The sequence below is a fragment of the Tachyglossus aculeatus genome, chromosome 9 (assembly GCF_015852505.1).
Source record: "Tachyglossus aculeatus isolate mTacAcu1 chromosome 9, mTacAcu1.pri, whole genome shotgun sequence".
NCBI classification, from domain to species: domain Eukaryota; kingdom Metazoa; phylum Chordata; class Mammalia; order Monotremata; family Tachyglossidae; genus Tachyglossus; species Tachyglossus aculeatus.
Genome location: NC_052074.1, coordinates 22,055,705 through 22,071,558, shown reverse-complemented (window position 1 = coordinate 22,071,558; position 15,854 = coordinate 22,055,705). Strand labels below are relative to the sequence as shown.

At 49.8% G+C, this 15,854-nt stretch overlaps 1 protein-coding gene across 2 annotated transcripts in view; it reads left to right on the top strand.

Annotated features, from left to right (window-relative positions):
* Positions 1–15,854, top strand: part of DNMT3A (DNA methyltransferase 3 alpha) — an 87,207-nt gene that overhangs the window by 34,781 nt on the left and 36,572 nt on the right. The window contains exons 4-6 of one of the 2 annotated variants that reach the window (XM_038751399.1): positions 6,650–6,696; positions 7,760–7,906; positions 10,741–10,860. In XM_038751399.1, the coding sequence (XP_038607327.1) occupies positions 6,650–6,696; positions 7,760–7,906; positions 10,741–10,860 (314 nt within the window). The remainder of the gene's footprint in view (positions 1–6,649; positions 6,697–7,759; positions 7,907–10,740; positions 10,861–15,854) is intronic. The other variant, XM_038751400.1, reaches the window with a different exon arrangement.

Genomic DNA, 15,854 nt, shown 5'->3' with positions numbered 1-15,854 from the left:
CTTGGCACGTAGTAAGCGCTTAACAAATACCAACATTATTATTATTATTATTATTATTATCTGGGTTCTTTCCACTAGGCCACGCTGCTCTTCCCCGATGTTGAGCATGTGGAGCAGAGGGGTTCAGAAAGTTTCAGGAGGTTTCCCCAACCTCCTGGGGCCGGCTCGGCCCCGTTAGCTTCTCCCCACATCCTTAGTCTGTCTCTCTTCCTTCTTTTCTTAGTTTTCATGAGAATTTGGCTCGTTAGCTTCTCTTCCCATCCTTTCTGTCTCTCTTCCTTCTTTTCTCAGTTTTCGTGAGAATTTGTCTCGTGCCCTGTGGAGGGCGCTGCTGATCAGTTGTGGAACCATCCTCCCCCGGTGGGAGAGGGCGCCGTGATTTTGTTCCGCATGGATTCCCCTGGATTAAACAAACTCCACCGTCCTCTTTTTTGTCATCATCATCATCATCATCAATCGTATTTATTGAGCGCTTACTGTGTGCAGAGCACTGTACTAAGCGCTTGGGAAGTCCAAGCTGGCAACATAGAGAGACAGTCCCTACCCAACAGTGGGCTCACAGTCTAATAGGGGGAGACAGAGAACAAAACCAAACATACTAACAAAAGAAAATAAATAGAATAGATATGTACAAGTAAAATAAATAAATAGAGTAATAAATATGTACAAACATATATACATATATACAGGTTTTCTGTGCGTTTCCTTGGCTCCCCCTTTGGATAGACTGGGGTGACCCTGGAACAGCCCCGGGCGGGGAGAGGGTCTTTCAGCAGAAATTGGGAGGCTGAAAAGCAGAGCTACCCGAACCGCTGCTGACTGAGGGGGCAAGTTGCTGCCACTAAGAATCGCTAGTAGTAGTGGTAATAATAATAATAATAATAATAATAATGGCATTTATTAAGCGCTTACTATGTGCAAAGCACTGTACTAAGCGCTAGGGAGGTTACAAGGTGATCAGGTTGTCCCATGGGGGCGGCTCACAGTCTTTATCCCCATTTTCCAGATGCGGTAACTGAGGCCCAGAGAATCAATCAATCAATCAATCGTATTGAGCACTTACAGTGTGCAGAGCACTGTACTAAGTGCTTGGGAAGTACAAGCTGGCAACATATAGAGACAGTCCCTAGCCAACAGTGGGCTCACCGTCTAGAAGGGGGAGACAGAGAACAAAACCAAACATACTAACAAAATAAAATAAATAGAACAGATAGGTACAAGTAAAATAAATAAATAAATAGAGTAATAAATATGTACAAGCATATATACATATATACAGAGAAGTGAAGCGACTTGCCCAAGGTCACCCAGCTGACAAGTGGCGGAGGGGGATTAGAACCCATGACCTCCAACTCCCAAGCCCGGGCTCTTTCCACTGAACTACGCTGCTTCTCCTAGTAGTAGAAGTAGTAATAGTATTTGTTAAGCGTGGAGCACTCTACAAAGCACTAGGAAAGAATAGACAGTTTGAGAAGGATCCTCGCCAGAGCGGGGTTTGAAACATGGGACATGCTGGGCCCAGCAGAGCTTAATGGAGCTGGAGCCCCTGGGCCAGCACCTATTTTCAACCCCTTTTACCCCATCCCCTGCCTCCCGCAGTGTCTGCTCCCTCACTCCCTCTCTCCTCAGGTGCATACCCTCACTGGAGCTTATAAATGTACCACCTAGCTAGCCACTCTCCAGTGAGCAAAAAAATCAGCAAAACCTCAGACAGTGGGCTTGATTTGGAGAAGAGAAAGACCCAAGCAGGGGAACAAAAAGCAGGAGATCTAACTGTTTGTTGCCGGAGTTGCCTTGGTGCAGTGCCAGAAGCACCTCTACTCTTTGGGAACCAGAGGACGATTGTGATCAGAGTTGGAAGCAGAGGTCACTGATGGGAACCAAGCATCCTTGCGTGACTAAAACAGTTGCAGTAAAAGTTGGGTCACTCAGGACTGCCGGAGGTTGCTGAGGGGTTTGGGGGTTGAATAACTGGAAAATAGCTTGCTGCATTTAGTACATAGAGGGTGGTGTGTGTAGAGTAACTTAATTATTGATGTGCTGGGGATTGTAGGAGTCCTCTGTGGAGTGGTTTCAGTGTTGGGGCATTAGTGCTTCTGTAGAATTTCATTTTTTCAGTAAGATCCATCCAGGGGCAGGAGATAGAGTTTTCTCCAGTGGGTGTTGAGGCCCAAGGATTCACTGTTATCATAAAGGGATCAGAAGAGGCTACTGGGGTAGAGGAATGAGAAACTAGTTTAGAGGAAAAAGGCCTTGGAGGGAGGACGATCATCACCGAGGCAAAGGCATGGAGTGAATGCCTGTGCAACTGTCATCGTGTCTCTCTGCCCTCCATCTCCTTGTCAAAGCAGTAGAGGCCTGTCCAGGCTGGGCCACGGAAAGAAGAGGTTGAGGGTGTGCAAGAACCCTTGATTTTCTCCTCTCTTCATTTCAGCCTTCCCTAGGTTTAAGTATGGCCCCAGCAGCTATGGAGCTACCATTACTCCCGTGTGATGCATCAAGTGCCCTCACTTGATACTTCTACTCCCAACAGCCCACAGGAACAATCCCCCTTGTGCCCATCATGTATGTGCCGCTTCATCCCCACCACTAGTTAAACTGGGCCCAGTGAGAGTCAGGCTGGGGATGAACCTGACATTCCTGGAGTTTATTCTGGTCCTGACCAGGCTGGGCTGGGGAAAGCTGAACCCAGCTTTTAGGCCCAGGTATATATATATATATATATATATATATATATATATATATATATATATATATATACACACACACACACACACATACACATGTCCTTCTTATTTGCTGCTGATGGTGAAACTTGCCTAGCAGTGCCAAACCAGGACCTACAGTCCCACCTGCATTGTGTACTCAAAAGCCTGTCCCCTTGTTGTGTCTTTCTTAGGAAGCTTTTGCTCAAATAAAGCTGCTGCTCCTTTCCTGATAGCAGTTCACTGCCCTGAGCCATCCTCAGCAATTTTTAGCTGGGATGCAGGCTTGTCTGAGGCTTTGTTTTACCGTGTCCTTAAAACATCTTGGGTCTAGGAGAAAGAACACTTGACTACAAGTGACATCTAAGGTGCAGTTTCTCTCCAGAGAGGTTCTGGAAGAGGTCATCCCAGGCCTAAACTCTCAGGATCTCTGTAGCTCCTTAAGGGCAGGGATCATCCGTCTTTTGCTTTCATTGTATGCTTTCAAGAACCTGATGCAGGCATATGGCCCTCACCAAATACTGACATGGACCCCTTTTATGTTCTGGGACCATTCCAGGATTTGGGTTTGCTGAAGGCTAGACTGGTTCTGGGTTCCGGCCTCAGGTCCAACCCACTGATCTTGAAGGACTTTCCCATCTGTCCTGTACTATCCCAGGCCGAAGTGGGAAGTGAGTGATCCCTGCTGTTTTCTCTCAGGTTTGGGAGACGCAATCTGTGAAACGTCATGAGCTACACCAAATGAAAGTCTCTGTTTAATCCATAGTTGTGTCTCCAGCTAGAATCCTGGCATGGCCAAGCCCGGCCCACGGGTATCAGGTCTGACCAGTCTCTAGACAGGATCATGTTGCCCCGGAGCCTCAGTCAGGGGCTCAGAAGTCATACAGTGCTCCTTGCCCTCCTTTCCTCTGTTTGGCACCAGATTCAGGCCAGGGCACATGTGCAGCCCAGTAATCAATCAGTCAATAACTGTGGCTGGGATTTTGCCATCTAATGATAATAATAATGATGGTGATGATGGTCAGTGCTTACTGCTTGCCAGGCACTGTACTAAGCTCTGGGGTGGATACAAGCAAATCAAGTTGGCCATGGTCCCTGTCCCATGTACAGCTCACAGTCTCAATCCCCATTTTACAGATGAAGTAACTGAGGCACAGAGAAGTGAAGTGACTTGCCCACAGTCACACAGCATATTATATTTAACAATACGTGAACCCATAGGTGCTCTAAGGGTTGCTGAGGCTACAGATCCCAGTAGGTCAAAGGAGGACAACTGGACATGAGGTCTGAGTCCTCCAGAAATATGAGCCGGTCCGATCCAGCCCCAGACCGGCCTCGGACACCACCGTGCTGGTGCTGAATTTAGGCCAGTTGTGCCCAGAGTGGAGCGGAGGCTTAGTGGGGTTAGGAGAAACCAACCCAAGTAGGACTCTGTCCCCATTCCTGGGAAAGGAGGCAAGGAGGTACTGTCCTGCAGGCCCCTGAGGAGAAGGTGAAGGAGGCAGTAACGGTGCTGCAAAGCTGGCATTAACCCTTTCGGCCAGGCCTTTGCCAGGTTTGCACCCCAGCCAGGGGGAGGGCTGACTGAAGTCGAATGGAAAGTCTAGAGGCCGAAGGTAGGGCTGGGAGGAAGTAAGAGGTGGAGCTGCAGAGAGGCCCCTTAAGGGAAGGGAAGGGAAGCAGTTGGGGAGGGGGAAGTGGGGCCTAAGATGAGGCCAGAGCAGGAGGGGGAGAAGTGGCTGTGATGGGGGATATAAAATACAAAGTCAGCAGAAGGACAAAGAGGAAGAAGGTGGAAACAGATAGGCAGGCTAGGGGAAAGACTGCACATAAAGTGGTTTGGGCCTTTGAAAATGTACTGCAGAGTTTTAAAGTACTCTTTTTTTCACTCACCCACCTGGTTTCACCCATATACTCTTCACTAGCCTCATATCCATCAATCAGTGGTGTTTATTGAGTAGTTACTGTGTGCAGTGCACCATACTGAGTGCTTAGAAGAGTACAACAACAAGAGGTGTAGACACCTTCCTTGCCCATAAGCTTACATTTTTATCTTCATCATGACTGCAAAACATACACTCACCTGCTTCCAAAGCCAAACATGTTGTCTCTCTCTTACACACACCCCTACCACCTAACCCCCAAGACTCTGCACCCACAGAAATACGGTGTCCAGCCTCATGGTGTCCCCCGCCTCTAGGCTTGGGGTGGAATCGGATGGGCTTGTTACCTGGTTTGGCCCTTCTACCTTCCCCCCACCCAAGTGTGGCCATGAGTCTGACCAGGTGAGGTTCATAGTAACTATAGTAATAATTGTTTCTACTGGATTACGCACTCGTGGCAAAGCATTGTATTAAGCACTTGGGAAATTACAACAGAAGTACAAGACAAGATCCCTGACCACAAAGAGCTTACATTCACTTTCTACTGGGGGATACAGACCTTAAAATATTCCCAAATTGGAATGATCAGAATAAATAATCCATAGTATGATTGAATTACATCCACATTTGTGGAGGATGAGGCAGAAGAGTCCCCGATGGGGCTAAGCCCACATGGGGAGTGCTGGATAGGATGTGGGTGTAGGAAAGAAACCCAAGAGGAGGTTAGTGGGTGGGGAAGACCCTAGTGGGAGGTGAAGGGCTACAGAAGCCTCGTACTCAGGAGGTGGTTTCCACCTTGGAGTCAAAAGAACAAGTGGCGGGTGTTTTTCCAGCCTGACCCTTCTGCCCTATCCCCGTCCTGCACATGCATATCTTTCTACCACGAGGGCTGGCTCTATCTGCTGCCTGATTGCTCTTTCGAAGAAAGCAGCTGAGGCCTCTTGATGGATGCTGGGGGGAAGCAGCCCCCTGGCAAGAAGCTGAGGAATGGAGTAAATAACCTAATTCTGCTGCAGCCTGATGGGAGAGAGAAAGGGAGGGAAGGAATGAGCAAGCAAAGGGAGGAAGATGCATCCTCACACAGCCAACCACCTCTTGTTCTACATCAGAGCTAGAAAGGAAGTGGGGCTGGTCAGAAAGAGGTGCAGTCAGGGCTGCCCTTGGTGAAGAGTCCTTGTGGAGGTCCTGGAGGCTGATTGATCAGTTGGGGAGGTAGCTGGTGTGAAACTGGGACCTCTGGGGAGGATGGCTGAAAGGGCAGAAGGCCAGGACCCCTCCCAGAGAAAAAGCTCTTTGCTTTAACCTCCTGGGTTAAGCCCTTAGTTACTTAAGGAAGGACCGGCAGGAAAAGGGTGAGGATTGAAGGTGGAGAGAGCCAGTGGCTACTCCTCTTTTCCCAAAGCTTAGAAAGTTTATTTCCCAGATGTTCCTGTGTACACACACATGCACGTGCGCGTGCGCACACACACACGCACGCACATGCACGCATACACGTGCACGCACACACATACACACACACACACACGCGCATCCTCTAAGCCCCAGACACATTCACAAACAGCCCCAAATACTCACTTTCAGCCCCACGCAACCATACTCACTTTCATAAAGCCTCTCCAAGTCACATACTGGACCCCCTCTCATCACACATTGTCCTGGGGCTCCCCATTTGCCCACCCTCCCCTCCTCCAGCCTATTTCCTTACACACCCCTCATACTCTACCCCTCCCGGGCGAGAGCTCTGCTCTCTGGGGTGAGAAGCAGAAGTGGGTTATATTTAACCATTTTCCATGCATCTGGCCAGAAACCAGAGGCTCTTCAGAAATGCAGTCTTGACTCTCCCATAGCCCTTTAAAACTGTGGTCTCAATCCCCACTTGAATTCCTGCTCCTCCTACTCGTATCCCACCGGCCAGTGCGCTCTGCGTCCCTCTCCAGCTGGAGTAGAAGGGATTGACTCTAACCAGCCATACAACTGGAGTCGGGAGCTTTCTGGAACCACTGCCATGAGTCTGAGGCCAGGGACCAAAGCTCACAGGCCCCTTGTTCTCTTTCTCCACAGGCAAAGAAGAGAAGGAGGAGGCTAACTTTGACTCCCTGAAAATGGAGGCAAGTATCTTTCCCCTAGCCTCCACCCTGAGGGCTCTATGCCTCTCTTGGAGATGATTTGGGGTGGTGACAGGTGGGAGTCAAGGAGACCGCAGCCAGAAGGATGCTAGCAGCCCAGCTGGATGTGAGGCTAATAATAGTCATAATAATAATAATAATAATGGTATTAAGCACTTCCTCTGTGCCAAAAGCTGTACTAAATGCTGGGGTAAATACAAGATAATCTGGTCGGACACAGTCCCTGTCCCTCATGGGCCTCGTAGTCTAAGGGGGAGGGAGAACAGGAATCGAAACCCCCATTTTTCAGATGAGGTACTGAGGCCCAGAGAAGTTAAGGCCCAAGGTCACACAGCAGGCAGGAGGCAGGCAGAGCCAGAATTAGAACACAGGTCCTCCCAGGCTTGGACTCTTTTCACTGGGCCATGCTGCTTCACCCTAGGCTAATCTGCCCCCTTCATTCTTAGTCACCTGAGGAGGAAACAGCTGCCTGCTGCCCCATGGAAAAAGTAGGTGCTGGAGGTGGGAGTCCCCCAGACATAAAGCATCCCGGGATAAACATGGGGCTTAAGGGGCAACAGTGTTGGTCCGAGAGTCAAAGTTCCTACTCCCTTTCCTCCTTAAGGCCCCAGTTTCCCTTTTTTTTTTCTTTATGGTATTTCTTAAGTGCTTACTATGCACCAGGCACTATACTAAGTACTGGGGTAGTACAAGCTAATCAGATTGGACACAGTCCATATCCCACAGAAGGATCACAGTCTTAATCCTCATTTTACAGATGAGGTAACTGAGGCACAGAGAAGTGAAGTGATTTGCCCAAGGTTACAGAGCAGACAGAACCCAGGTCCTTCTGACTCCCAGGACTGTGCTGTATCTGCTAAGCCATGCCGCTTCTCCCTTATGATGAGGCGGGAGTCAGTGTCAGGGTGGAGCTGGAGCCTTAGTGACATGGTGTCTGGGCTTCCCTAGGACTCATGCTGGCTCTGTGTGTGTGTGTGTGTGTGTGTGTGTGTGTGTGTGTGTGTGTGTGTGTGTGTGTGTGTGTGTGTGATTGTCTCTCTCCTAGGGCTCCCGGGGCCGCTTGCGAGGGGGCCTGGGCTGGGAGTCAAGCCTGCGCCAGCGACCCATGCAGAGACTCACCTTCCAGGCAGGTGATCCCTACTACATCAGCAAGCGCAAGCGAGATGAATGGCTAGCACGCTGGAAGCGGGAGGTAAGGGGCCTGTGGGCTGCACACCAGGAAAAGGGGATCCTTAACCCTCATTTCCAACACAGGGCTGGGGTTGGGGCTCAGGGGTTGGAAGGAGCTGGGTGGTGGCCCGGTGTGGGAAGAGGGGAGGAGGGTGAGGGTGGTGTGCAGGTGTCCAGGTGCCTGGAGGCTTTTTCTCTGAGATTCTGGGTAGGTCACTGCCCCCGCCCCTCTATAATATGGGCAGTGCTGTCCAAACCTCAGTCTGGCCTGTGGGCTGTGAGGAAGAAAGAGGGACTGGAATGTGGGCGAATTGTGGTGCTCCAAGGAGAAAGACTCGAAAGGATCAGATATGTTGCTACTGCCACTGCTGTGATTGTTGTTATAATGTTGATGGATAAGCCTGACTGAGCCTTTTTCCTATTTATAGTCTTGCTCTTCTTAGCCCCTCCTCCTCTGTCACATCTGTCCCTTCGGACCCAAGTAGACATTCCTCTTCTTCTCCCTGTGCCCTGCCTTAGAACAGGAGCAGTTGTCTCGAGAATGAGACATAGAGAGGAAGTGGAAACCAGAGGGTGGTTGAGGGCAGGAGTTGGGGGGTAGGGGAGAGCAGCTTGCCCAGGCTTTCCCCAGGTTCCCCATGGTCTGATCTGACCTGACCTACTCTGACATTCTGACGTTCAGCCTGGGAGCTGGGATGGGAGGGAAATTGAGTAAACCAAATTGGGAGCAAACATTCTCAGGATCCAGAGACCCCATTTGCTCTCTGCTGGGTGGCGGACTCTTGCTCCAGAACAAGAACAAATCTTTGTGTATGTTTGCACAGGAAACTGAAGGCACAAGATAATTGAGTCGTGCCGCCTTCCATTTTCCCTATCACAGCAAAGATGCCCTGAGGTACCCCAATTTAATCTGGCTCAGATACCCCAAGATATCCCCATTTAACCTGGCTCTTGAAATAAGTTGTCTTTCTCTTCCTCCTCCACATTTAACCCTCTGCTAAATCCTTCCTTGCCTCCTTTCACAATATCTCTTGGATCCTTCTCTTCTCCCTTCTCAACTCCTGAGGCCTCAACATTCGTAGGGCAAAGTATGGAATGCCATGGGGTGGATTCCCTGGGGTGTGACTTGTCCACTAGATTGTAAGTTCCTTATGGGCAGGGGTCTTGTCTACTAACTGTAATGCACTCTCCTTAGGGCCTAGTACAGAGCTCTGCACACAGTAAATGCTCAGCAAATGCCACTGATTGGTTCTCTCCCTTGGAAGCTAACTCAGTTCCTAGCCAGTTCTAAGGGAAGAAGGCACTGGAGCGGTGTGGGGGCTGAGGCTGATGAGGGGTGTCTGGTTCAGCTCTGAGGCAGCCCCAGTACAACTCCAGAGATCCTGGAAGAACCTAAACTCCTGGCCAGCCCAGAATAACCATAGCTTCCCTGGAGTTCTTCAGTTCGGTCTCAGCCTGGAGCTGTCTGGTCAAGTGTTCCCAGGGCCTGACAATAACAGAAATGGCCCTGTGAGGTGACAGCATCAACAGCACCAGGGCATTTGCCCTTTGCTTCTTGTCTATGAGACCTCCACCCTAACCCTAAGCCCTCCCTGGGCTCCATAGCTGCTCTTTGCCAGCCTCCTCTCTTCCAACCTGTCTTTCTTGCTCTCAGTTCAAACTGCTGCTGCCTTGAAAATACTCTTTCCCCCCTGCCTTTTAACAGTGTCCACTGATCCGAAAAATACTCCTCTGGTTCCTCACTTCACTTTGCATGGAGATAAGGCTTCTCCTCCTCATTTTCAATTCCTGCTCTACTTATCCTCTCCCCCCTCTTTGTCCTGATTTACCCTCACTATTCTTCCAAATGGTTCCCTGCTGAGAGGACAATTTCCCTTCTTGGGAATTGCTGAGTGCTTTCCCCTCCTCTCTTTCAATGACCTTCTTAAGGCCAAGATGGGATAAGGAACAAAGCAAATGACAAAAATAGGAAGACAAGTAAGATCTTCTATATTGTTTAAATATTTTGAATAACTCTCTCATCTCATCTAGGTATGATTGTCTGTGGATGCTGCCTTCGGAGAATGGCAGTCTGGAAGGGCAGGGCAGGGGCAGTGGCTGTAGTGCCTCGCATAAAGGCAATGGTATTTGAGAGTGAGGCTGTTAAGGAGGGAGCATGGAGAAGTGGGTATTGGGAAGGACATGGTTGGGGCAGAGCTGGAAGGGCAGAATTGCCCCCTGGGAGAGCACACTGGGAAGAACTGGAGGTACCCTGAGGTTTCCAAAGCAAATTTGGGGTGGTGGAAGAGGAAGAGGTCCTGGCTCCAGAGGATTGTGTGTGTCCTTTGGGATGGAAATGTGGTCTTCAAGCTGCTCTTAAAGCCCATTTACCTGGCTCTCTGTAGCTATCTCCCCTTGCTGACTCCCCATTGAATCAACTCATTGTTCCCTGGAATCCTTCTGGGAAAGCCTGTAACCCTTTAGGTCCCAGGCTTTGTGGGCTGCTGGAGGCAGGCCTGATGGGAAGGAAGGGCAGTTTGGGGAAGGGGAAGAGAAGGGCAGAGACGCCTCTGAGCATCCCCCAACTTCCCTGAGACTGGGGCTTGGCTGGCTGGGGTGATCTGAGTGAGTGAGAAATCGGGGGTGGGGGTTTGGGAAACGTGGGGGGGGGGGGGAGGGCGGGGGGGACAGGTGTCTTGGGGGGGAATCATGGGTTCTATTTCCCATAGAAGCTCAGGGATCTTGCCTCAGCCAGGCTGTGAGCCTTGGCTCTTCAAGACTCCCTCTTGTTCCAGGTGCTCGGTATCTCTCTTCCAGGCCCATATGATTTTTCCCGTGAACTCCCTCCTTGTGTCTCCTCTTCTTTAACACCTGAAGCAGGAAGAAGCAGTTGGAAAGCAGCAGAGCGAGATGAGAAAGGAGGAGGAAAGATTTTCATGCAGACAGGGATACTCTCACTCCTGCCCGGCACCCCTCTCCAGGACTGAGATATCTAGGGTACAGACCACTTCTGCAGTTCCATTGCCACCTTTCCCTTCTGCTGCTCTTCTTCTTCTCAATCCCCTGATAGTTCCTCTTTAGTGTCTTTGCTTTCTTTAAACCAGCATTTGGAGATAAAGCGGGGAGCACTCTAACTTTGTGTTGGAGGAGAGGGCAAGGTGTAATGGATGGTCACCTATAGAGAAAGACCCAGTTAATCTTGCTGAGACACCCCCCACCCCGCCCCCGACGAAAAAAAGAAGGCTTAACTGGCAGCCTGTGTTCTGTTTTCCCTTCTTCCTGTCCCGCTCCTCGTCCTCTTTTCTCTTTCCACTTCCTCTCCCTTGACTCCCCATGGGTAGCGGGCAATTTGTTTCCTTATCCAAGCGTGGTTCTTGAGTACTGGTTGACAGCATGCAGGGTGCTTGGCTTGCTCTGCTTCCTGTCTATCCTCAGGGGAAGAGCAGCCTGATGGAAGTCCTAGAGGGTTACAGTTACACCATCACCAATCAATGGTATTTATTGAGCACTTACTATGTGCAGGGCACTGTACTAAGTGCTTAATATCATTTGGATAGCTACTTCCTAAGCTGGAGAAGAGGGTTGGTAGAAGAGAGGAGGAGGTTGACTCTCCTCAGAAATAGCCTATAGGCTGACCTTTGCTTTGTTCCCTCTCCTTGCCCGGTACTCAGGGTGTATGGATCTGTACCTTTAAGAGAGGGAGCCCTGAGAACTCAGTTCCCTCAGCAGAGCGGGCTGAGGCTCAGATTCCAATCCTTTACTCCTGTTGCCCATTACCACTAAATCAGAACCCCTAGGAGAGACATCTGGCCAAGGACTCTCCCTCCATGACATAGAGAAGCAGCGTGGCTCAGTGAAAAGAGCACGGGCTTTGGAGTCAGAGGTCGTGGGTTCAAATCCCAGCTCTGCCACTTGTCAGCTGTGTGACTTTGGGCAAGTCACTTAACTTCTCTGTGCCTCAGTTACCTCATCGGGAAAATGGGGATTAAGACTGTGAGCCCCACTTGGGACAATCTAATCACCTTGTATCCCCCCCAGCACTTAGAACAGTGCTTTGCACATAGTAAGTGCTTAATAAATGCCATTATTATTATTATATGCATTCCTTTCCATCCTCCAACACCAAAACTTTCAGCCACAAGCTCCCCATTCCTCCGAGGAGGCTGCCCAAGGCAGTGTAACCCGTGTTCAGGTGGATTATCAGCCTCATGTCATCAAGTAAGCCACAGATGGAGTGGGAAATAGGACTTAGACATTCTGGCTCCCAGCCCTGGGCACTCCCAGCCTCTCACTGTCCTTTGTGGAAAGAGTGGGTATGTCAGGAATAGAGATGCAAGCTCCAGCTGTGCTTGGTGGGGGCGGAAGCATAAGGGGAGGGGAATGGGGTGGAGAGGGGAGAGAGAGAGAGAGAGAGAGAGAGAGAGATGGCCCAAGAGCAGAGCCAGACACAGTGGCAGAGCTGGAGGAGGGACAGAGGGAAAACCCGCAGGGAGAGCTCCACCCTGGGAATCTTTTTGGCCACTGGCCAGGGAAACTCCTGGCAAATGTGTGAGGTAGGATGTGATTTTTTTTTCCCATCCATCCTTGTCATGGGACTAACACTGGCATTACCAAACAAGAATCAAAGTCTAGGTTTGGCAATAGATGCACTGCTGAAGTGAACAAGAGCAAGGAAGAGTGGGAAAGCATTTCATTTGGTGGGCACTGGAGGAATGAGGCAGGAAAAGCAACAGCTCCTTGAGAACAAGAGGGAAGGTGGAACTACAGCAAGTCATTGAGGCTTTAGGATTTGGGCCAGCAGAGAGGGAAAGGAAGGAGCAAGGAAAGGACTTGGAGAAGAAGGAGCCTAATGGAACTGGGAGAAGTTGTGGGGCCTTGGGGGAGAAGTCCAAAAATGGTGGTAAGTTGGAGAAAACAAGAGGCCACACTCTAGGCCTTTCCTGGGAAATCCATTCATTCATTCATTCAATTGTATTTATTGAGTGCTTACTGTGTGCAGATCACTGTACTAAGTGCTTGGGAAAGTACAATACAGCAATAAATAGTGACATTCCCTGACCACGATGAGCTTACAGTCTAGGGGAAGTGAGACAGACAGACATCAACTCAAATAAAGTTACAGATATGTACATAAGTGCTGTGTGGTTGGGAGGGGAAAAGAGCAAAGGAAGCAAGTCAGGGTGATGCAGAAGGGAGTGGGGTGATGAGGAAAAATGGGGCTTAGTCTGGGAAGGCCTCTTGGAGATGTGCCTTCAATAAGGCTTTGAAGGGAGGGAGAGTAATTTTCTGCCGGATTTGAGGAGGGAAGGCGTTCCAGGCCAGAGTCAGGATGTGGGCTAGGGGTCAATGGCGAGATAGGTGAGATCAAGGCACAGTGAGAAGGTTAGCACTAGAGGAGCAAAGTGTGCAGGTTGGGTTGTAGAAGGGGAGAAGTGTGGCGAGTTGGTGGGGGCAAGGTGATGGAGTGCTTTAAAGCTAATGGTGAGGAGTTTTTGATACGGAGGTGAATGGGCAACCACTGGAGTTTTTTTGAGGAGGGGGATGACATGTCCTGAATGTTTTTCTAGAAAAATGATCCAGGCAGCAGGTTGAATTATGGACTGGAGTGGGGGGAGACAGTAGGTTGGGAGATCAGCAAGGAGGCTGATGCAGTAATCCAGGTGGGCGAGGATGACTGATTGTATTAATGTGGAGAGAAAAGGTAGGATTTTAGCGATTTTTAGAGGTGAGACCGACAGGATTTGGTGACAGATTGAATACGTGAGTTGAAGAGACAGTGGAGTCAAGGATGACTCCAAGGTTATGGGCTTGTGAGATGGGAAGGATGGTGGTGCCATCTACAGTGATGGGAAAGTTTAGGGGAGGACAGGGTTTGGGTGGGAAGATTAGGAGCTTGGTTTTGGACATGTTAAATTAGAGGTGGCAGGAGGACAGCCAAGTAGAGGAGATGTGAGGCTGTAGAGAGAGAGATCAGGGCTGGAGATGTAGATTTGGGTATCATCCGCATAGAGGTGGTATTTGAAGCCGTGGGATCGAATGAGTTCTCCAAGGGAGTGGATGGAGATGGAGAATAGAAGGGGACCCAGAAATGAACCTTGAGGGACCCCCACAATTAGGGGGTGAAAGGAAGAGGAGGAGCCTGTGAAGGAAACTGAGAATGAATGGCCAGAGAGATAAGAGGACCAGGACCAGGAGAGAACACAGTCAGTGAAGCCACAGTTGATAGCGTTTCCAAGAGAAGGGGGTGGTCCACAGTGGTGAAGGCAGCTGAGAGGTTGAGGAGGATTAGGATGGAGTAGAGATCATTGGATTTGACAAGAAAGAAATGAAGAACACCTTCTTGCCCTTCCTTCCAGACTTTGCACCTCATCCTTTCTTCCTTCTACAAATAAGGTGCTAGGGTTTGGAAGGGCAGTATTCAGAAAAACTCACATGGGCTCATGCTCTGGCTTGAAGAAGCCCCAGAAAATCTATCTAGCTCCAGGTCATCCTAAAGGCTAAAGTTCAGCTTGGGGCACCCAACAGGGTCCATTCTGAACCAAATCCCTGGGTCCCAACCTGGGGACCTCAAGGGTCAGGGAAGGGTTGATGTGGACCCCGTCATTTGCTGGGGTCTATTCTCTCCTCGATGTCTAATTTCACAGGGGTCCTCAGATGCAGCACCTGAGCACTGTGCCCAGCCAGGCAGACATAGCTCCTGGTTGCCATGGTGATGCTCTTGCCTCCATCCAGGGGGACAGTTTCTGCTCCTTGCCTTTCATTCTTCGCTCCTGTCTGGTGGTCTTGGTTCACTCCAGGTTGCTGAAATCACAATCTTTTCTCTGGGCCTATTGCCTCCAGTCTGGGGTGAGAGAAGGCTGAGTCGAAGAGAACTCCTCAGGGTTTACCCTTTGGGGCAGTAATAGAGAAGCCGAGCACTAGTAGGAATGGTTGCAACCCTTTATCCTTTCAGCCTTCTGGTCTAGGAGGTGTGTCTGTGAGGCAGTGAGAAAGGAAGCAGAGAAGGAACCCAGAATTACGGTAACAGTGTCACTTCAGTATCATGTACATTGTTCCAACTGCCTTGGAAATCACCACTGTCAACCTGAAGGGCTTTGGTGACGCTTGCAGACCCTTGGTCTGTGTCTGTGTTGTGATTCTCCCCTCAAATTGCAGCCATCTTCAAGCCTGCTGCTGAATGAAGGAGAAGCAGCGTGGCTCAGTGGAAGGAGGCCGGGCTTTGGAGTCAGAGATCACGGGTTCAAATCCCACCTCCGCCAGTTGTCAGCTGTGTGACTTTGGCCAAGTCACTTCACTTCTCTGCATGGCTCAATGGAAAGAGCCCAGGCTTTGGAGTCAGAGGGCATGGGTTCAAATCCTGGCTCTGACAATTGTCAGCTGGGTGACTTTGGGCAGGTCACTTAACTTCTCTGTGCCTCAGTTACCTCATCTGTCAAATGGGGATTAAGACTGTGAGCCCCCAGTGGGACAACCTGATCACCTTGTATTCTCCCCAGCGCTTAGAACAGTGCTTTGCACATAGTAAGCGCTTAATAAATGTCATTATTATTATTATTATTATTATCATAATGAGCAGAAATCCTGCCTGAGTAGAGGAGGGGTCAGGCAAGCAACCCTACACAGATGAAATGCTGCTCATTGTGGGCAGGGAACATGTCTACCAACTCTGTTTTGTTGTACTCTCCCAAGTGCTTAGTACAGTGTTCTGCACCCAGTAAGTCGTCAATAATCATGATTGATTATGTAAACCTGCGGCATGGCTATGGCCCCAGGAGTCATGGATGATGCCCCAAACAGGCAGGAAGATGGGGGGCAGCTGCCCTGGTGGAATCAGTGTAGTTCTGTCCTGTTATCTTGTTATGAGAAGTGGCTTGACATAGAGGAAAGATGACAAATCTGGGAATCAGAGGACCTGGATTCTAATTCCGGCTCCGCCACTGGCCTGCTATATGACACTGGGCAAGTCACTTCACTTCTCTGTGCCTCAGTGT